At 26.9% G+C, this 23,667-nt stretch overlaps 1 protein-coding gene across 2 annotated transcripts in view; it reads left to right on the top strand.

The window, feature by feature from the left end:
- LOC100201995 (ras-related protein Rab-24) overlaps positions 1–23,084 on the top strand; it is a 38,021-nt gene extending 14,937 nt beyond the window's left edge. The window contains exons 4-8 of one of the 2 annotated variants that reach the window (XM_065793938.1): positions 2,402–2,469; positions 3,012–3,156; positions 5,232–5,285; positions 21,703–21,765; positions 22,077–23,084. In XM_065793938.1, the coding sequence (XP_065650010.1) occupies positions 2,402–2,469; positions 3,012–3,156; positions 5,232–5,285; positions 21,703–21,765; positions 22,077–22,138 (392 nt within the window). In that variant the 3' untranslated portion in view covers positions 22,139–23,084. The remainder of the gene's footprint in view (positions 1–2,401; positions 2,470–3,011; positions 3,157–5,231; positions 5,286–21,702; positions 21,766–22,076) is intronic. The other variant, XM_065793939.1, reaches the window with a different exon arrangement.
- Positions 23,085–23,667: the final 583 nt, after the last annotated feature.

The raw sequence follows: 23,667 nt of genomic DNA, 5'->3' as shown, positions 1-23,667 counted from the left end.
ATCACTCTACTACTTAATTACTCTACTACTAATTAGTTAATAGTTTTTAAGTTAGAGATTAAAGAGGTCCCCAAGTGTTGAGTTAGTATCAAAGAAAAAATAATGGTTTTAGTTTGAGTAAGCTCGCATTCTGGATTTTTTCTTGGTTCTTGGATCTTTATAATTTGCGCATGTTTAATTTATAACAGTTTCAGTATATGTTGTCATTGCGGATTTTTTTTTTCAAGATAAAGTATTTATTCTGCTACAATCAGCAAATCGTGTTTATTTGAAACTAAATCCCCAAAAAAAATTTTTAACAATTGTAAATATAAATCTTTGTCTACATTTTTATATTAAAGAGTTAGTGTACTTTATCATCTTAACAAAATATATACTATTTGTCTGTGTAAGAATAAATTATGTCAAATTTATTTTGTAAAATTTGTATTACTTATTTTATCTGTTTTAAGTTTTTAAAGTGACAAAACTCCAATGATTATTGGTGAAAGTAGAAAAAAGGTTATTAATGTACAACTCCTATGTTGGTCCTAACTTGTTGGTAAAAACTTTTTTGTTTTACTTTTTTAATTATTATTTGTATATATACTGACTGACTTAAATAGGGATCTATTCAAGTCCTTCAACCTATGTATATATACTGACTGACTTAAATCTATTCAAGTCAGTCAGTATATGTTCACTCAACAGTGACTACCTAAATAAACTATATACTGACTGACTTAAATAGGGATCTATTCAAGTCAGTCAGTATATGTTCACTCAACAGTGACTACCTAAATAAACTATAATTAACAACAATATAATGTAGTGTTAATATAAATAAACAACAAATTAGTTAAAAAACATAAAACTACTATAATGAAACATTTAAAATTTGATAAAATAGTTTCCAATGGAGGATTTAACCCTATACTTAGACAGCCGTGCCTCAACAGTAAAGCAATAGAATATTTACTTCACTAAACAATTATAATATCTCATGTGAAAAATATATATTATATATATTTTTCACATGATTATTTATGTATTTAATCAAATATATTGTTTTATTTTATTAAATTATATTACAAATATTTTTTAGAATTTAATGAAAAATTATACAAATAAATATGATTTTCTGATTGTCGGACAAAAATACTTCTGTATCTTAAAAAAAATAATCCACAATGATGTCATATATTGAAACTGTTATGAATTAAGCGCACCTAAAATAAGTTTTCCAGTCTGTAGATTGCAGCTTATATTATAAAGACTTCAAAACCCAAGAAAAAGTGAAGAAGACAAGCCTTGACTAAAATGACAATTTTAGTATTGCATTTATCATTTTAATTAAAAAAAATTCAAAATGTTTTTTTAAACATTTTTTCAACAGATAAATAATTTTTGTTTCTTTAAAGATCATTCAGTTAAATGAATAATTTTTTTATTCCAAGATTCAATAGATTTTTTTTAATTTACTGGTAGTTTGATCAAATGATATCTGTAATAGAGTTCTTAATGGTTTATTTATTACTTTACTAAAATAGGAAACATTTCATGTTAAGTATGCAACTATTAATAATTGTTATTATTTTGCAAAATATTTCAAAATATCTTTGTTTAAATCATTGTTGTTAATTTAAATAACAGGTAACATATGCGGTAGTGGTGTAGTGGTAAAGCGCTCGCTTCAGAAGCGAGAGGTTCCGAGTTCGATCCCCACCACATCCCTGGTAGTACCGCGCTCAACTTGTTTCTCCGCGCAGCAGCCTTGTTCGTCGAGGTTCGTGTTTTGGAGTTATAGAGTTGAGAGAGGGTTATAACCACTATTGAGTAGCCTCCTCATCTGTAGTGGCCTTCATGGCCTTGAGGAGGTGAATAACAAAAAAAAAAAAAAAAAAAAAAAATCTATCAACCAGCAAACAATTAGCTAGAAAATTTGTTAATCAAGAAATAAAAGGGGAATGTTATTTATTTCTTGAAGAAGAAGTTTAATACTTGCTTTTTGTAAGCAGCTTTTTGTTAGAGTTTCTAAACTTAAAATTTATTTATTTAGTCCACAATTTGTAAAATTGGTCTTTAATTGGATTTGTTGAAACAAACATTCAATGGCTAAAGCTTAGACACAAGTCCTCTAGGAATTTCAATATGTATTTTTTTTTTCAACAATCAGTAAGGCAAGCTCTAAAATTATCTTAAACAATGACCACTACTGATCACTGAGAAATGTTGTTTTTTGTTCAAGAATTGTATTTCTTTTATTGTTTGTCCAATTACTTTCAATAAAATTTTTTTTGCCTTAAGTCTACGATATTGTATTCTTCCAAATAAGTCATTAAAAAATTATTTTTAAGTGTGTTATTTATTCAAATAAAAAAAATTTCTTCAATATAATGTTGATAGTTATGTATTATTTTAGACTTAACAGATCGCACCAGCTGGGAACGAGCAAAATTTTGGGTCAATGAAGTACGTTTGCATGAACCAGTATGATTTTTTGTTATTTGCGCACAGTGGTTTGAGTGAAAATTTGTGTATGACTATTGGTTGAATTCAAAACCTATTTTTGTTGATATTACTGCTGTAATATCAACATATATATTCATGCTGTAGTCCAATAACCAGAAAAGTTTTGACAATTCTTAGATAAACAGTCAAGTTTTAATAATTTAAAATGAAAAATTAAAATTATCTGCAAATTTTTTTTCTTTTTCAGTATTAATTCAATAATTAGTTAATTATTCAATTATTAGTTATGTAGTTAGTTCTATAATGAAAGTTTACATTATAGAATTTAGACAATCATAATTCACTTATTTATTTTGCATGGTTAGCCAAGGTAATATAAGTAATGTAGTATATTAAGTGTATTAAATTTAATAATATTTCTAGAAATATTATTAAATTTAACCTGCTTTTTCTAGAAAATTTTAAATAAATTTTTATTTAAATCTATTGATTTTCCTTGCTTGATGATGATGTTGGTGCTGATGTTGATCATAATGACGATTATGATAATTTCATTTTAGACATGCAAAGTTTACTTATGTGGGACAAAACTAGATCTTATTATTCGGGGAAATCGTCCTATTGATTATTATGATACAAAAGATTTTGCCGATTTAGCTAATTTGAAGAGTTTTGAGACATCAAGTAAAACAGGAGAAAATATTGGTATTTTTTAATACTTTGTTTATTAACTTTTTTATCTGGCTTAATCTAAAATCTAGTCAAATCTGGTAACAGGTTTATTATAGTAACATGATTTATTCATAGTAGAAATCAGCTTTGTTTGCTAAGAGTTAAAAAAAAAAAGTTGTCGGTTTTAAATAGCTTTTTTAATGCTTGAGTGTTTTAAAATAATTTGAAATTTGTTGGTTTAGTTCAAGACAGTACAAAGGTTTTTCTAAAAATTCATCCATAAGTCTTTTGGGTTTTATTTGCCTCCATACTTCAATTTTGTAGTTTTTTCGAAGTCATCTTTATTTTACAATATACAATATAATTAAAAAATTTTTAAAAATTTTAATTTTTTTATAACATGCAGTAATCTTTTAATTCAAAAGCCTCAGCATCAGTTGCCTGCCATCAGTTGCAAGTGTCTATGATTTATTATTATACTATGATCTCTGCCATGTAAGTTTAAACTTCAATTTAAGTTAAAACATGAATTTCTTCTCCACAATGTTTTGCATACTTTGACGAGCTGCATCCTGCATGCTTAAAAAACTAAACACATGGCAACAGATTTTTTTTTTTAATTCATATTTTTTTTACCTTGCTTATCTCCCCAATAGATAAGGAAATTAAAAAAACTGTGGAGGTTATTACAATTAAGGAGATTTTTTTTTTAAATCATTGTTATATCTGTCTTGAATCTATTACTCTGATGTGCAACAAACAAGGCTACTGTATGGATAAACAAGTTAAGCACAATACTAAAAGAGACATGGTAAAAATTGAACTTGAAACTTCTTGTTTATAAAGCAAGTGCTTTACAACTACGCCACATGCATAAACATGTATAATATTTATATGACAACTCTTTTTTCCAACTGAACAAGCTGTTTCTTGTAAACGCCAACATTCTAAACAATTTAATTTGGTTCTAATTTAATTTAATTCTAAACAAACATTTTGTTCTGTTCTGACTCAGAATTTCTCTTTTTAAAACAAACCTCTTTAAGATTTTTTTAAGAGTTTTTTAGACAAGTTAATGATTTCTTTTAAGAGTTTTTTTTTAATTTGGACTACAGAAAGTAGATAAGACTTATTTGGACTTCAAGTTATACTTTATCAATCAATTTTAAAATATTATTTACATTATTAGAGATCTAATTAACTACCTGTTATCTTTTTTTTATTAAATAGTGTTATTTTAACCATAAAGCAAAATCATCCCACTGTCAAAAAAAAGTCCTGCTTATTTATTTATTGCTTCAATAAAATGATGATGTAGCCCAGGTAGAGAAACTAAATTTTATAGCAAAATATTCAGTGTTAAGATATATTAGACATTCAGAATATTATTAGTTTTCTTCATGGAAGATGGTGTTTGGTTATTGAGTTTTATAATTTTTGGGTGATGACTTCAGTGATTTTGGGTGATGACTTTTGGTATAATTGTTCTTCCAAATCTGGAAAAAAAATTTTATATCAAACAAAAGAAAAGATATAAAAATTTTTTTATTACACATAAAATTTTGATGAATAATAAGATTAAATGTCCCCAAATTTCAAAGTATTATAAAGAATATTTATGACTTTTATGATTAAAAAAATTAGAGAACACTTTCATAAAAATGTACAAATCAATTTCACAGAATTAGTTTTGAGAATCAATTCAAGACTTAGCAAATAAAAAAAAAAAGGTAACAATTAGACTGCATCTTTAGATAACTTAATTAGTCACTATTTAGATAACTTAATTAGTCACTATTTAGAATTAGGTTGTTATTTGTTTGTTTAATTAAATGTCTAATTTTTTTTAAATGAAGTAATTATGACTTCAATAAAACTACTTCACAAAAAAATTTCAAGAAAATAAGTTGTTAAATAGTTGATAATGATCAGAATCAATAATTATAGGTGCATAAGTTAGGCCCTTAAACTAAAATTAGCCTAGGACCTCACAATCAAAAAATTATTATTTTAAATAAATATTTCTTATAATTTTACTAAGATAATAAGAAATAATGAAAGTTTTTTTTTTGCTTTATTAACAATTTATATTAAACTAATATTTCTAGATGAGCTTTTTGATCAAATAGTTTCAGATTATTTGGATTTGCAACCTGCAACTTGTAAGTGTTTTTTAACTTTATATTTATTTATTTTAAATTATTGTTCATATATTCATGTATTCATATATCAGCCCACAGAATTAGGGTCTGCATTTGGCAATGCTGACCCAAAAGTGTTTGAGGTGAGCAAATTTTTGCTGACCTTATTTCTATGTTTTATGATAACCCTTTTGTTTCAAATTTTTGTGCTGACCTGATGCCGAGCTCAAACAGTTCATTGCCAATTATGGATAAAAAATTACATAACAAATATATGAAATTATTACTTGGCACTATTCCTGGAGATGATGATGAAAGAATAAAGGTTTTTTTTATCAAACCTAAAAAATTATCACTGGGATCAAGCTTTATCTGAAACTAAAGACAATGTGCTCTTACACTATGAGGAAGCCTAACTCTAGTCAGCAGACACAATATTGGTAGAGTAATCAAAGATTTGAAACAATATTCTCAATTTCACAAGAGCACTAGCTCTTGTGAGATTAAGAATTTTGAAGAAGTTAGCACCAGAGCAAAGAATAGGAAAAACAGAAGAATAGCTAAATATGGCATTGATATTTTTGAATCGATATACCTGAAATAAGTTTAAAGACCAAAGAAAATTGGATGCCAGTATTCAGATACAATGGCATCCAATCATTGTTTTCTCTCTGAATACACCAGCAAAATGCTGGTGTATTCAGATAGAAAACTTATAAATACTCTTGATTCGAAAGGAATGGATGGCCAATTGCAAATTTTTGTGTCTGGAGCTGATGAAACAAAGCTTCTTGGTGTTCTTTTACATACAAAATCAACTAAAGAAAGTAAAGTTCTTGAAGAAATCATAGCAAAGGCAACTAAACAACATTTTTAGAGAATGGAAGTGTGAAGAAAATGTTATTGGGATGGTTTTTAATTATGGTATCAATATAAAATATCTGAATAAAGATCATACTAATACACTGTGGTGATATACATTTTCAGGAAAGAGAATTGCTGCATGTGTGTCAATTTAGAAGGAATTAGATAATGGCTAATTCCTTAATTCATTTTCTGATTTGTTTGTCGTAGGCATGTGGGTGAATTACTTTTGAGTCATTGCTGGGAAAGTTTAAAAGTGGAGACAACTAGTCCAAATATTTTGATTTTCCAAAAGTGAATTCAATTGGCCTTTTATTTTACCTACTATCAATATGTTATATAAAAAATAGTAAAGAAATAGTTAATAGAAATAGTAAATAGAAATAGAGCTAAATAGTAAAGAGCTACATTTTACAATTTGAGATATGTGGCTATTACTTTTCACAGACAAAATGTAAATCTAATAGAGTTAATAGAATTTAATGGAATGTGTAAATGTAAGTATAAATCTAAGTGTAAATGCAAGTGTTATCATAAATCTTTCTTCTTCATAATAAAAGTTTTAGGCATTTGTAAACTTTGAAAATAGAATTTACATCAACTAGTTTGAAATAATTTGAATGAATTAAAATTTCATAATTATTCTATATTTTATTGTTTTTACAAAAAAAAATTAAATCACATTTGTAAATACAGATAAAGCTTGTTTAAAAATACTGTAAAAGTTTTTTTAGCAAAGTAAATATATTTATATTTTACAAGAGAATTAATTTTTTTTTTATAGTTCTGGACTATATAAATCTGGACAAAATCATTTAGTTTCAAAAGAATATTTATTTCACTAATATTGATGCAACAAAAAGTGTAATGCACAAATAACCATTTCCGTATATCATCACTGTAAAAAAGACTATTTTAAGTCCATTTTTGCTGTTCTGAGGAAGCAGCATTTAAAGTTTTTGATTCATCACTGCATTTGATCTTCTTAATTAAACCAAATGTTTTTAAAATACTTATAGAAAATGTTATTATTTTTCATAATAAAACAAAATAAAAAACGAAAAAATTTAAGTTTATGAAAAGCAACAATGCAAATGGACTTAAAATTATCTTAAAACTATATAAAGAATGAAAAAATTCTACAAATTAAATTGCCACTGCAAAACAAGACCGTCTTAAGTCCATTTTTGCTGTTCTAAGACAAAAGACATTTAAAGTTTTAAATCACTGCTTTTGATTTTCTTGATTAAATATACTTGTTTTCAGTTATTTATTATATGCATTAAGTATTTTGAACCAAAAAAGTTTTTTTTTTGCCAAAAAATGGACTTGTATTATTTTGTTTTGCAGCAACGATGTCTCTTAATTATTTTTTTTGGAAATAAGATATTTGAATTTTGCTCACAGTTGCAAAAGTTGAATCAATTTTGGTTCCATCATTTTGGTGAAATATACTTTACTTTGTGATACTTTGTGAAATGGCTTTTGTGCACGTAAGGAGTATTTTAAGCCAAAAAAGTCAATCTTGCCAAAAATGGACTTAAGATAGTTTTGCAGCGACAATATATATATATATTTTTTTTTTTGCAGCAACGATATAGAATGAACAAAAGCAACATTTCAATTTATGAATAAATTTTTTACACAACAGCTGTAAATGAGCTTACAACAAGCCTAAATGAAAAAAATTTCTTTGAAAATATTTGAATAGTAACTCGAGTAACTTGAAGAACTGAATAATATAATGAAAAAATGCTAAAAGTACTGAAATATCAGATTTGTGTGAAAAATAAAAAACAAGATTGTGTGTGTGTTGTTTATATATATAACATTCAATTTTTTTGATTAAAAGAAACAGAAAATCAACTTTTTTGAATAAAGTTACAAAAAAAGTAATAATAAATAAGGTTGTAACATAACCTTACAAAGTCACTAAATAATTTACGTGGGTATATTTAAACTGTATTGGTAGTATAAATTATAAACTAGTTCTTGAAATTTTCTAATAAATATCATTATTAAAGTTAATATCTATATTTTTGATCAATAATGCAATTCAATCAAAATCAATAACAAAAAAGTTTTTAGTTTGAACAGCACATTACAGGATACAAACTGAAAATATTAAAGACACAAACTCTCTTTGTATTGTAAGAAGTAGCAACACATAGTATATCCTTTTTGTATTTTTCTTTGTGGAAATATTTCTTAATTTAATTAATTTTCTTGATGGAAATACTTGGTGGAAAACTCTTGATTGAATAGTTTCTACAAAACTCATTTATGGTTATTTTTTGTATTTATACATTTCTAATATTCTTTTAAATATGGCAAAATAATATTTGCGGCTCAATTCTTTTTGTTTTGATATCTTAAGCAATAAAAAAATCTACAAAATCTATTGCTTTTTTAAAATTCATGCATCTTGCATAAGCATCAATAAGCTGCAACATTAAATGGATCTAAGGAATCACATCTTTTGTGTTTTCTCATCTTCTGGATGAGCATCTCTAAGCTTGTTAATCTACTCTGGTTTCTTCATTCTTCCCCCGGGTTTTTTTTTGAATTTCTTTCGAGCAAAATTTCGTGTCTTTATTATCTCCATTTTGTTGCTAAGTTATTACACAATTGATTGATCATTACTGTATTGAGATGAAGCTTAGTTATATTTCAGGTATACCTCAACATTTTAGTTTCATCATCTCCTGGTAGTAGTGGTTAATGGTTTTGATGATTGATAGTTGATAGATGCTTGCAATTGTAAAATTCTTTTGTATTACGAGTGAGAGTTATCTCTTCTTTTCAGAGCATTTTGCTTTCTAATGGATGTAAAGGGTCATTTATTTCCTGTAGAATAGAGTTTATCTCCTGTAGGGAAGAGTTTATCCTCTGTAGAGAAGATTTTATTTCCTGTAGAGAGAGAGTTTATCTCCTGTAGAGAAGAGTTAATTTCCTGTAGAGAATCCTGTAATCGAGATGATTTTAAATGTTCACAATGTGTAAACTAAACCATATCAAAGTCAATATTTTAAAAAAAGTTTTCATAACTCTCTTAAATATTTAGTTCCTGAAAGAAGTTTCTGGCTAACTGTCATTTCTTTTCTCTGGTTCGGTGAAAGAAGTTTCTGGCTAACTGTCATTTTTTTTCTCAGGTTGGGTGAAAGAAGTTTCTGGCTAACTGTCATTTCTTTTCTCAGGTTGGGTGAAAGAAGTTTCTGGCTAACTGTCATTTCTTTTCTCAGGTTGGGTGAAAGAAGTTTCTGGCTAACTGTCATTTCTTTTCTCAGGTTGGGTAAAAGAAGTTTCTGGCTAACTGTCATTTCTTTTCTCAGGTTGGGTGAAATCCTTACTAAATGCTTAGATCTCTTAGTCATTAATAAAGTAACTTGCCACATCAACAGTATTGATTTCAAGCACAAAGAACCCTTACAATCCTATCACCACATTATCCGTCAACAAATAATTTCACTCTAATATTAAGTCACTTATTTTCTTTTTTTAAATCATTTTCATATTGTATCTTTTATTATTATTTTTTTTTATTCTTTTAATTTGATAGTCATTAAATCTTATTCAATTAAATGATTTTCATACTCCTTTTTTAAGGGATAAAATTTCTGTAATAAAATTACTGTGTTGCAAGTATTGCATATTCTCATAGCAAAGGATGGATTGTCATTAGGCATATTCTCATAGGAAAGGATTGTCACAGTTATATAGTGTATTCAACTTATTGATAAAATAACTATTATTATGCAATATAGTTTATAAAATATAGTTATAATAATAATTATTATTATTAATAAATAATAGCATTATTATTATTATATTTTAGTCTAAATTATAATGATAATAATGCTAGTCTAAATTTAAAATTTCAAAATTTTATCTAGCATGCTTGGATTCCTAAGTATTTGGATATGGGCAATTTTGATAATTTTTGTCAAATAATAATGTTAAGCTACTGTAATAGGTTTTAAAATTACCATTTTATTATAAAAATCTTTTTTAAGGGTTCATTTTATAAAGTTTTAAACAATTATTAATAGAAATTAAAATGTTTTAAAGAAAAAAATGATATAATTCTGGGAGGTCAATGATAAAACTATCATTGTCCCCTAGGATTCTTGTCAATGATAAAATTATCAATTATCCCCCAAAAGTTCCTGGGGCAGGAGTGTGTAAAGACTGTTGGGGCTCCCTACCACCCCCTGTTAATATTTGATAATTTTATTATAATTATATATTACAATTACTATTTGTATAAGTATTTATGTAAAAATATTATATAAATAGTGTTGTAGTTGGAATGCCATAGTTAAAAAAGCATTTTAAAAATTTAATAAAAACAACTATTAATTTTAATTACCTTGAAGATAAAGCAACCAAGTGACAAATACAGTAATAAAAACCAAATAATACCAAATAATAAAAAATTGGTGCTGACTAAATATAAAATTATTCTTAATGAAAACATGTGGCAGCTATTTTTAAACATTTTACTATATATATTTTTTTGAAATTGGTCACTTTTGGTAACAACTGATAACAAAGTTTCTTTTTGATTTCATCACAAAATTTTGCAATTGTTTTTGTATAAAACCATCTCTTTTATCCCAATCATAGACTGACTTGGCTACCTTAGTAATTAATTTGATTATTCTCTCACAACTTTGGGTATGCAATGAATATTGCAGTAAAAATGGGTTCAGTAATGACTTCTTTTTTCCAATCAATAAGTTGTTTGTGTTGTTGTTTGTGGAACTTTAAAAGATCTCACATTAGTAGAGCGGCATTCACTTCCATCCTTGAGTACCAATATTATGTTGACGAAAAATATCCTCTGTTCTGAGTTATCAAAATAGAGAAGTGCAAAGAGTATATTTTCAGGATGAACCCACCAGGATTCAATTTTTAGATTTAGAAACTTCTTTAATCCTATTATCTTACTTTTACCAAAATTGAAATAGCTTCAAAAGATTAACTAGAGCCTCCAGGAGGGGAATTGACATCAATTTAGTAATTCTTTGCCCAACAAGTTTTTCAACAATATGGTGGAATGGAAACTCATTAATGCGAAGCCAGCAAAAAGATTCACCTTTCCATTTAGATATTTTATTTGTAGTATCACTGCCTATTAACTGGAGATTAAGATCTATATTTTTACAAAAACCAGTTAAATATTCCTATAGCACATTGCTTGGCTGGTGTACATATTTCTGATTCAGGCTCAAGTGTATTAGGTAACAATCTCTAGACTTTTCTGTTATAGTTATTTGATTTTCTTTAATAATTTTTTTTTTTGAAGGTGCCTGTGGTCTTATCATGCATATGAATTAAAGTTTTATCTTTTCTACCATCAACAAAAATTAAAATGATTATATTTCATGTCTAAATTTTCCTCTACTCTAGAACACTTTATAGTACGCAATTTGCTACAAAAAACTTTCATGCTATCACAAATAAAATTATTTTAATTAAGGCAATGAGCAAGATCATCGCAAGAATTATTGCAAGTGACATCATCCTCACTGCAGTAAACAATTTTGCATTTGCAAAAAGCAATTTATAAAAGTTTATCAAGTTTAGGTTCCCCCTTTGTTTTTTGTTGACTTCTTGAGCTTTGTGTGGAGCTGTTTTAGAAAATGCAGTCAACTTCTACTTAGTCTTAGATCTATAGCTTTGGTAACAAACTATTGTTAGAAATAAACCATTGTTCTGCAACATTATGAGGAACATTAGAAAAAATTTATTGTATTGATAAATTTCGTAAATTTTTTTTTCATAAATTAGTGCAGATTATGACATGGCTGCAAGCAATTGGGTAATGTTGCATAATGTTTGAAAAATTATTTTGGAGGAACTTCCAAGATACTTACTCAGCCTAATGTTAATGGTTTTTCTGGTTTTCTTATTATCTAATAATGCCATATTTCTATTTTGAATATATTATGAATCTGAAAGACAAAAATGCAGTAATAATAGAAATTAATTGAAGATGTCCATCTAAGATTAAAAGATTTAAAAGAAAACAAATCAAGTGGTGTTGATATTTAGCTATTTTAAAGAGTTGATCATCAGCCTTCTGATGAGTCGTTTGAAACCAGAAAATTGTCAGTCCAATTTAGATCAGCAAATATCACTCTGTACAAAAAAAGTAAAAAAACCTTAGCAGGAAACTACCAACCAGTATCACTCACCTCAATTGCATGTAAAATAATAGAAGGCATAATCAAATGTAAACTTGAAACTTTTTTATATACGTTCAAATTAATAATCAAGCAACAGCACTATTTTGTTAAAAATAAATCATGCTCAACAGATCTACTTAAAACAATTGATTTTATTTCAACCATCTCTTAGAGAATGGTAAACCTGTTGATGTTGTTTTTTTGCATTTTACTTGGGCATTTGACACTGCCACATAAATATAGATATATATATATATATATATATATATATATATATATATATATATATATATATATATATATATATATATATATATTTATATATATATATACACATATTTGTTGAGTTGAGAGAGGGTTATAACCACTATTAAGTAGCCTCATCATGTGGTGTGGCCTTCTTGGCCTTGAGGAGGTGAATAACAAAAAAATATATATATATATATATACACTCATGTATATATATACACATATATATACACACACACACATATATATACACACATATATATATACACATATACACACACACACACACACACACACATATATATTTATATATTAGGGTGTGTCATACTATGGTCAAAATTTACAAAATTCATACTTATCAGTGGCATTTTTAAGAAAAGGGTGAGGTTTAACATATTAAGTTCAGAACTATCAAAAATTTGAATTTAAATGAGTTTAAGCTATCAGGGAACTGCCTTGAAAATTACCAAAAATTGTGAATTTTTGATATTTTCATATTTTCAGGGTTAATTTCAATATTTTAGAGTTATATCTGCTTTACAACAACTTTATCAAAAGAAATTATAGCAGGATAAGCAAAATTTGTTTAATAGTTATACTGTTTCAGAAATTTTGGTTTACAAAATACTTAAAAATTAGTATTTTTGCTAAGTTTTGTATGTAATTTAACTTATACATTTTATTTGATGAATGGCTACACACAAAACTTTATTCAAAAGTATTTAACATTTGTTATGCAAGTTATATATATATATATATATATATATATATATATATATATATATATATATATATATATATATATATATATATATATATATATATATATATAATCTTTCTAATTAAAAAAAATGGTTCTTGTCTACGTCAATATTTGGGATCTGGAAAAGAGTTGCCAACAGCTGAACTGCCAACAATGAGGGATGTCCTAAGATATGGTATTTTTTTAAGAGAAACAAACAAACTAAACAGAAGAAACTATAGTAATTCTGAGTTGATCCAGGATATTTATAATAAACTTTCAGAAAAATGGTAAATGGCCAGTGTTTTATTTGTGCCTCCCTTAATTTGTTTAAAACATAATTTAGTAACAAGACTTAAAGACGCATGGAACAAAGCTAGTCTAATTTCTCAAAACAAAGCAAGTAAAGTTATAAAACAAAAGTTTAATTTCGTTATTGACAAACTATTTGACTTGGTGGAGTTTAACTGTAAAATAGTTCTTTGTTCTGAGCAATGCTGTCCTCCTGACTGTAAATTTGGTGCCCACATTACCTGCATCTGTCTGAGGGAGAGAAAAATACTTTTTTTTCTGAACTGGTTTATATAAAAGGTATGAGTGAATATACGACAATCATTATAAAAGTGTTAGTAAAAATCAAATTTAATAATATTTTATTGATCTCTTTGATTATTTTAAAAAGAAAATTTTATTTTTATTTGTCTAGTTGTAAGCAAAATGTTGCTATCTTTTTTTTAGCCCAACGAGAAAAGATTGGATCTTTTAGTTCATATCAACTTTGACCTGCTGATTTGATGGAGTCCAAAAGTACAAAGTTGCAAACGAAGAAGAGAAGAAGAAGAACAAATGAGAGAAAAAAAAACACGACACAAGAAGAAAATAATTCTCAAAATGAACAAGATAACGAACATGATAATTATAAAGAGTTTGAATCTGATGAAAATGAGATTTTTTCTATTCAAAAGCCTTGTACAAAATATTGTAAAAAATCTAGAAATTATGAAGATATCTCTAATATTGCATTGGCCAGTATTCGATATGGTGCTGGTTTAAGAGCAACTGCAGTCATAGCTACTGCAGCATGGGTAGATGGAGGACTTGTATCCTAAAGTGACACTAGATTAATAATAGATCACATTAAAGTTCGGAGAGCTAGGGATAAAGTAATGAATGAAGTTGCTATTCAGAGGTGGAGACTCTACCAATGTAAACGCTGGTTGTGAGAGAGGAGTAATGCACTTTATGGAGCTGAAATTAGGGCGAAAGTTAAATTGGATTGTATGTACACATGAATGAATTACCACTCAAATGTCTAATTGAATTGTTAGATGGAGAATCTAAAAGCAATAAAAAATGGAGTGGACCCATTAAAAGCTTACTTGATGAAGCATTTTTTTTTCTTTAGCATTTCTTACTTGATGCATTTCTTACTTGATGAAGCATTTTTTTAGTAAAGTTGAAACTGGTGAGCCTCTAATTAACTTACGTAATGATGTGGTTAAAGACCTTTCTACAGATTGGTATTACGGCTATCAAATAGTTAACGCTATACGCAGTGGTCATGTTCCTCAGCAACTAGGACTTCTTGAAATTGGCCCTGTTAACATGGCCAGATGGCTAACAACAGCCAATAGAATATGTAGAATTTGGGTATCTCATCATGGTCTTCAAGACGATGCAGCCTAAAAACTTCTTAAACTAGTTGAGTTCATTGTAGGAGTGTACTTTCCTGTCTGGTTTAACATCAAAGTTAAACATAGTTGGACAAAAGGACCAAAACATGTTCTTTACCAGCTTAAGTTGCTTCAACACCAGTCACTCGATATTCAGAATATTGTCATTCCAACTATTAAGCGATTGCTTGGTATGCCTTCTCTGAATCTATTCTTCAAACTATGCTTTGTTCTGAAAATAAAGAGGAGAGAAGTTTCAGTGTACTCAAAATTCTAGAAATAAGAGAAGGTGATGAAAATGAACAACTAGGAGATCTATCTGTTAGACCAAGAAGGACACCAGATATCAATACTAAGGTAAATGTTGTGTGGATCTATATAAAAGTTTTATTTTTAGTTCCAAAACAACCTAATTTTACAGTTTCAGTGGTAGGCAGTGGGAGGGGGCAAATCCCTCTATTTGTTTTTACAAAAATATTTTTTTTTTTTTTAAAAAAAAGAGATGACGTTTTTTTACGTTTTGTAAGTTATTTTTTTTTTAATACTTCCATTTTTTAAGTTTTTACCTCCCCCTCCCCCTCGGGCTTTTGGTGAAATAGTCTCACTGACTCCCTGGTAGCTAAAACTCTTCTTTTTTTTTTTTTTAACGGTTCTGAACTTTTAATATTATATCTCACCCTTTTTTAAACTATGCAAAGTAAAACTCAAAAAAAAAAAAGTATGACACACCCTAATATATATATACATACATATTTCTTAAATGTCGTAATAGCATAAAATAAGTATTTTTTAAAATAGTATGATATTTTTAAATCTTGACATGTTTCGTAATTTCGTATTACATTTTCAAAAGATTTGTTTTACAATAAAAAAAACTCTGGAATACATATTAAAAATCAGAAGACTTTACAGAGAAACATTTACAGACAAAAAATACACATTATTAACCAATAAAATAATGAGTAAATAACCAATCAATATAATCAAAATAAACTAAACTGTTATTTTAATTAAATAGATAAGTTAATGTTATAATGGAAAGTTTGTTTATTAAATGTGGGATTTCCCTATTTAATGTGGAGCGCTTCTTTAATTTTAATTTATGCTTAGTTGAAGTGGTATCTAAAATCTCAAATAAATTACAATTAGACAAGTTTTTATAATTAAGGGGTGTAATTAAGTGCTTATATATATGGGATTTATTGTCAGTCCCAAGGTGTTCATTAGTTCTAGTTGTTAAATGTCTGGAAGTTTCTCCAATATAACTGGCATTACAGCCAGGGCAAGAAAATTTGTTAACAATATGAGATTCAAGTAGCTTCGAAAGTGGATCTTTAAAACAAAAATTATTTGGTATTTTATTAGTAGTAAATATTAACTTTATTATAATATTTATTAGCAATTTGTTTTTAATTTTCATTTTAGCATAATTAGAATAATTTCCAATGAATAGAAAGCTTGAAGTATCTTATACTAGAATTTTTAATTAAGGTAGAAACAAATCTTTTGCAATCTTTTAAGTCGTCTGTCAATCTTGCAAATCAAATTGCAATCTTTTAAGTTGTCTGTCAATCGTTATCTTGCTCTACAATCTTCATCTTTTCTTTTTCAGTAACTTCCAACTTTAATTAGTGGCTGCTTGCAGCCTTGTTGGAAGCGAAGATGTTTAAAAAAAAAAGGGGTTAATTTTTTTAAAAAGTCAAAAAAATTTTGCAGAAATTGATTATTTTGTAAAACAAAGGAAGGATTTTTTATGTCTGTATCGAATCTTTGCCAAGTATTATTAACTTCATATGTTCTATAAATCAAACAACATATAATACCAAATTTGCAGCAAGAGGGGAAAAAAAAAAAGGGAAAAAAAAGGAAAGAACATTCAATCATTATAACTCACGAGAAAAAATTCCGTTCTCTTAGCAAATCTATTAGTTTACCATTTAAAAACCAAAATATTATTCGAAATATATCTTTATATACTTAACAACACGATGAACTCGATTTATTAAACAATGATCTTGATTTTGCTTTACCACCAGCATTTATAACAAAGATGGATGTATTTGCCCTATTTAATTGTATTTCGCAAAACCTCAAACTAAAAGTGAACTTTTCCATATGGCAAACAACTACGTTTACAAATACACACCATCTAAAAGTTGTCTAAGAAAACTTAAAATATTAAAAAGACTCCGAAAAAATGAGAACATCATCATCACACGACCAGATAAAGGAAGTGGTATGATTGTTCTTAAAAAAAATTGACTATTCAAAATCTTTTTATAATATTATAAGTAATAAAACTAAGTTTAAAGAATTGAAGAAGATCCTATTATAAAAAGAAAACTATCTTTACAAGGGTATCTTAAAAAACTTAATGTTTTAAAAAAGACATTTACGATAAAATCTATCCTGTAGGATCTTAAGCAGCAAGAATTTATGCATTACCTAAGATGCACAAACTTAGTGTTGTGTTCATAATATATTCTATCTTAAGACCAGCACCTATATATAAGATAGAGCCGTATATATATACATGTATAATAATATGACACATGTCCCTAACAAACAAACTATATGTATAAATGTCAAGAAATCAAATTAATTCATAAATCTTTATAATCGAGTGTATTTTATTCTTTATTCTTTGTCCACGACTTTATAACTGAATTTTTTGATCTTCATTTGTATTTTCAACTAAATTGTTCTCTTTAATAATTTTATTATTCTCGCTCTCCAATTCCAATGGCGTTGTACCACTATTGCATTCTTCAAACGAAAGATTAGCTTGTCCTCTGTGCATTATAACCACGTTATCCCAAGTCCGGCACGGAGCAGATATAGCGTAAACTTTTCTTAGATGAATCTGATTTTGACGAAGGATATGTTCTTTGTGATTTAATTTTACTTCATATGATCTAGGGGCAACGCATTTTATTATTTTACCTCTAAGACTCCATTCACGAGTTACTTCGTTTTGAATCGCAACCGACATATAACATTTCTTTATCAACAGTTTTATTGATTTTACAGTTGCAAACAATTTTTACCCCATGCTGGACATGATCTGCGAATAAAGGGATGCTTTTTTAAACAGAATTTACATAGCAGTTAATTAAATTTAAAATCTCTATTATCACTGTTCTGTGTGGGTGAATTAAATTTGTTTTTACTGTACAATTGTTTTCCAACACAATCTACACTTAAACTGTTATTATTTTGCAATTCAGATACACCATCTTGTGCTTTTTCTGAAGAATGACTAATTTCTACTGCTTTATCGAGTGTTAAAGCTTTTTCAGAAAGTAATTTCTTATGTACTTTGTCACACCGTATTTCATATACAATTTTATCTCTTAATATCTGCCAAACAATCTTCAGTGTTACAAAAGTTGCAATTTTTACTTAATAATTTTACTTTTGTTAAGAAATCATCAAAGCATTTACCATCTTCTTGAAAACGTTTAAAATATTTGTCTTTCTAAAGTCTCATTAATAATACCTTTAGCAAACACTTCCATTTTTTCCAATATAGTAGCTGGATCTTTTCATTTTCGGTTAGGTTTAATGATTCGTAAATGTTTCGAGTTTCTGAAGAAAATGTATATCTTAACATTGCAGCTTGATATGCTGGTGGTTTCTTATCTCAATCTGACAACAAAACATAATCATGCCATTTCTCAATCCACAAGAAATGCAGCGAATCTATCTACAGTTAAATATAACATTGGAGGAAAAACGCCTTTCTTACCACTTTCTGTCATTTTAAATTTATTTTAAGTAACGATTTAAAAGATTAAACAAGATAATCTTTAAACAAAAAACAATTAGTTTCCACACGTTTCTTTACATACTCGTAGCGTCATGTTGTATTTATAATATATTCTACCCTGAGACTGCCACCGATATATAAGATAGGGCCATATATACATGTATAATAATATGACACACTTAGTAAAGATAATTCTCTTCCAACTTTTTGACCTATCATATCAACAATCGGAACATACACCTACAACCTTGCCAAATATCTTTTCTCATTTATTGTCTCCACATATACCTAAACAATTTTGCACTTTAGACTCATTTTCATTTGTTGAAGAGTTGAAGTATATTAATGTAAATAATAAATTTATTGTTTCATATGATGTTGAAAGTTTATTTACAAACATACCACTTAAGGAAACCATTAACATAGCAACTGATTTACTCTTTAAAGACAAAAATTGCTCAAAACAACTTTTTAAAACTTTTAAACAGTTTAAGAAACTATAACAGGTTTCAACATCTGGTTCCCATTTTCTATTCGATGAAAAATACTACCATCAAACAGATGGTGTTGAAATGGGTTCTCCTTTAGTCCCCATCTTAGCTAATATTTTCATCAAGATTTCATGAGCAAACACATGGGTTGATAACTGTCCCTCTTCTAAACCAATATTTTATAAACGGTATGTGGATGACATAATTGCTATCTTTAATTCTGAATATGAAAAGAATTTTTTAATCATCTGAGTAAACATAAAAAAGTTTAAAATTTACGATGGAAAAAGAACAAGAAAACCAGATTGCCTATTTAGATGTACTTATTAAAAAATCTAATTCCTTTTTGACATCAGTTTACCATAAAAAAACTTATGCAGGTCTGTTACAAAATTTTTTAAGTTTTGTTCCCTCTTGCTACAAGTTTGGTCTTATACGTTGTTTGATTGATAGAACATATGAAGTTAATAATACTTGGTAGGGATTCGATAAATAAGGCATAAAAAATCCTTCTTTTGTTTTACAAAATAATCAATTTCTGTAAAAAAGTTTTGACCTTTTAAAAAAATTAACCCATTTGTTTCTACCTTTGTTAAAAATTCTAATATAAGATACTTCAAGCTTTCTATTCATTGGAAATTATTCTAATTATGCTGAAATGAAAATTAAAAACAAATTGCTAATGAATATTATAATAAAGTTAATATTTACTACTAATAAAATACCAAATAATTTTTGTTTTAAAGATCCACTTTCGAAGCTACTTGAATCTCATGTTGTTAACAAATTTTCTTGCCCTGGCTGTAATGCCAGTTATATTGGAGAAACTTCCAGACATTTAACAACTAGAACTAATGAACACCTTGGGACTGACAATAAATCCCATATATATAAGCACTTAATTACATCCCTTAATTATAAAAACTTGTCTAATTGTAATTCATTTGAGATTTTAGATACCACTTCAACTAAGCATAAATTAAAATTAAAGAAGCGCTCCACATTAAATAGGGAAATCCCACATTTAATAAACAAACTTTCCATAATAACATTAACTTATCTATTTAATTAAAATAACAGTTTAGTTTATTTTAATTATATTGATTGGTTATTTACTGAGTCATTATTTTATTGGTTAATAATGTGTATTTTTTGTCCGATAAAATACACATTACTAACCAATTGGTTTCTCTGAAAAGTCCTCTGATTTTTTATATGTATTCCAGAGTTTTTTTTTTATTGTAAAAAAAATCTTATGAAGATGTAATACGAAATTACAAAACATGTCAAGATTTATAAGTATCGTATTATTTTTAAATATATACATAAGCTTGAAGACGATGGGAAAAGTTTTCGAAAATTAATAAACATAATTTCATGTGTATTTACCACTTAAGAGAGCACTTGTAATAAAGATACATTTAGCAATATACAGTATTTTTTACAAAAGAGAAACTTTTCCCGGTAGTATAAGTTGTTTTTTCACCAAAAAAGTTTTACCATTTAACTCAGACTTTATGAATACATAAGAAAAATGACATACTGAATAAAAACTAAAACATGCATGAGTATGAGACAGTTTGGCTATCACATACTGTTTTTGATAAAAGTTTTTATAGTTAATGCTTTCTGGTCCAGCAGAACAAATCACACTAAATGCTCACCCAATGCTGTATCTACTGTCACACACCATATCGATGAAGCTTACTAGTTTTAAAATTCTTGAAATTTTTTCCTGTTATTAGAAGCCTTAAATTTACCTCTTTCAGATTGACAAATAATAATCGCTACTATGTACACTTGTAGAATTTCTTTTAATGCGTTATTTTACGTTAACATATTTAAATTCTAAATTCTAAATTTTACCAGTACAAATCCGATAATATTTGTTGCTCTGAATTTCTTAATAACTTTGAATTTTTGTGATTTTACCAGTGTTTACTTTTTCCTAACCTTAAAGAAAACCTTTAGTTTATGTTTTTATGTTTTTTACCTTCAATTTTCGGTACATATTAGTATTTTATTGTTTGTTGGATTGTTCAACTTTGTGTTTATGTTAATAGTTAAATATTTTTGTTTTTTATTTAATTTGGTCATTTTTCCTTAACTTCTTTACAAAATAAATCTCGTTCTGTCGATTTAACAGAATCTTTGGCTGTTGATTTCTTGCAATAGTTAGTGTTTATTCAGTTATTAAATGAAACTAAATTATTGATAATTCCCAAATAATTTGAAAGTAGGAAAAAGTTTGAAATCTTTTAAAACTTTTTCATAACTTGGTTTGGAACTAAAGTATTTTAATGGTGAAAAACTTAACATCCTAGCTTTATCATTGGTGCTATTGTTTTCAGTAGTTTGAACCTTTTTACAACATGTTTTTATGTGAATTTTTGACCAGAGCATTTTTTGCATTTCTTCAATTATAGTTAGGATTCAAAAATACAAAATATTTTATTTAGTAAACATGAAATATGAAAACCATGGACATCACATAAACAAATTAACACAAAATAAGCTCCAAGGTATGACTAAATAACTTTTATACGGCTTGCTTTAAAAGTTTTTGCTAGAAAAAGTTTAGTTATGTTCAAGGATTTTAAGTTTTAAAAGTTAAAGAAACCGTTACTTACTTTGTTTTCCCCTAATTTATGTTTTATTTTTTTTTCTGTTGTATTCATTACTATATTATTTCTGTTCAAGCATTTTGATGCACTGTTTAATATTTATTTGACTTTTTACTTTATTATTTGACTTTTTACTTTATTATTTGATAAATCAATAATATTGTTTAGCATGTTTTTTAGTTTGATTTCTTTCTTTTTTTTTAATATAGTTCTGGTGGATCAAGATATCGTTAAGATAGAACAAAAAACTCAGTATGATAAGTGCTGTTAGATCACCATTTTGCAATCAGGTTTTTCTCTCAAGCACATGCCACAAGCTTAAGCTATTATTGTCTATCTAACTACAATCTGTGTTTCTTTTATAATCAGTTCGCTTTTTTTCTTCTTATATAGCCTGTTCGCTTGTTTTAGATCTTGTGTAGTTATTACTGCTTTTTCAACTTTTGTGTATTCATATCTGATTTTAAAATAATTTTTCAAGGTTTTGAACATCTTCCAAAAGTTTGAGTATAAGATATTTTTATCAATTTATAAATATATATATGCAGATATATCAAAATTTATTTTAATATAAAGCATTTTCTGGTACTAATTTATATATATATATATATATATATATATATATATATATATATATATATATATATATATATATATATATATATATATATATATATCATTAATCTCTCTTTGTATTAGCTAATAGATGTATATATAGATCCTTTTTGAGCTTAAATTCTAAATTGAAATTGAAGTAGTTTGTATATATTCTGATTATTTCTCTACTTTATGATAAGCATTTTGTATAAAATAAATTTTTTAATTCTTAGCATTATTTAAAATTGAAATATATTTTTGAAGATCGAATTGCACTGTGCTTCGTTAAGAGTAAATTTTTTTAAATGTTGAATTCCACTGTGCTCTACTGAGAGTAAATTTTAACAAACTTTACCTCTACTAGCGTAAACTTTACCTCTACCAAGTTAAACTTTTTTACTCTAATTTTTTTTGCTTTTGTTTAATTATTATTGTTATTATCATTTTGTTGTTGTTATTGTAGAAAATTACAATTCTTAGTAAGCAAGTTGACGATTGTTGTGTAGTTGAGTTTTATGGTTGTTTTTATTCTCCTCGGAAAAGCCACATGTTGTATATATATGTATGTAAGTAAAACGCTGATGTACTAATATTTGAGTTATGTTATTATAAAATTTGAAGTTTATTCTTATGTTTATTAAAAATGGTAAACTTCTTTAAATTTTACACAGCGTGCGATGATAATAGTATACTATTATCATCGCAAAAGAAGTAAAGAATTAAAAAATCGCTAACCAGAAGTTAAATTATTAAAGACTGATTTTGAACATTGATTTTATTTAGATGTTAACAATGTTTATTTTTGTAAAGGTTGGTTGTGGTTAGTAGGATAAGTTCTAAGTCTGAGCTGAGTGTAAGATTTTATATTATGTTGTGTATGTTGATTATTTACCAGCTGCTAATTAAAATGGCAACTGCTTTAGGTAGCAAAATTGTGAGGCGGAGAACGTAGAGATTAAGCTTTGGAAATTTATTAAGTAAAATCAGAGAGGAGTTAAAGAGTAATAAATTCAACGAGGCTAAACTTGACTTAACGAGGCTATAAGTTAGTAGGATTTAAAAATAATTTATGTGAAAGTTTTGAGAGATAAAATAATATCAATGAGAAATTTTAAATACCTTAGATCAAGAAAAAATTGAAAATGATGTTTTTGAGAGTGAAAAAATAATTAAATTTGATCAGGAGTTATTAACTAAAGTGAC

Source organism: Hydra vulgaris, chromosome 03, assembly GCF_038396675.1.
Source record: "Hydra vulgaris chromosome 03, alternate assembly HydraT2T_AEP".
Taxonomy (NCBI): domain Eukaryota; kingdom Metazoa; phylum Cnidaria; class Hydrozoa; order Anthoathecata; family Hydridae; genus Hydra; species Hydra vulgaris.
The sequence above is the reverse complement of the archived record's forward strand: the minus strand, read 5'-3'. Positions and strand labels throughout refer to the sequence as shown.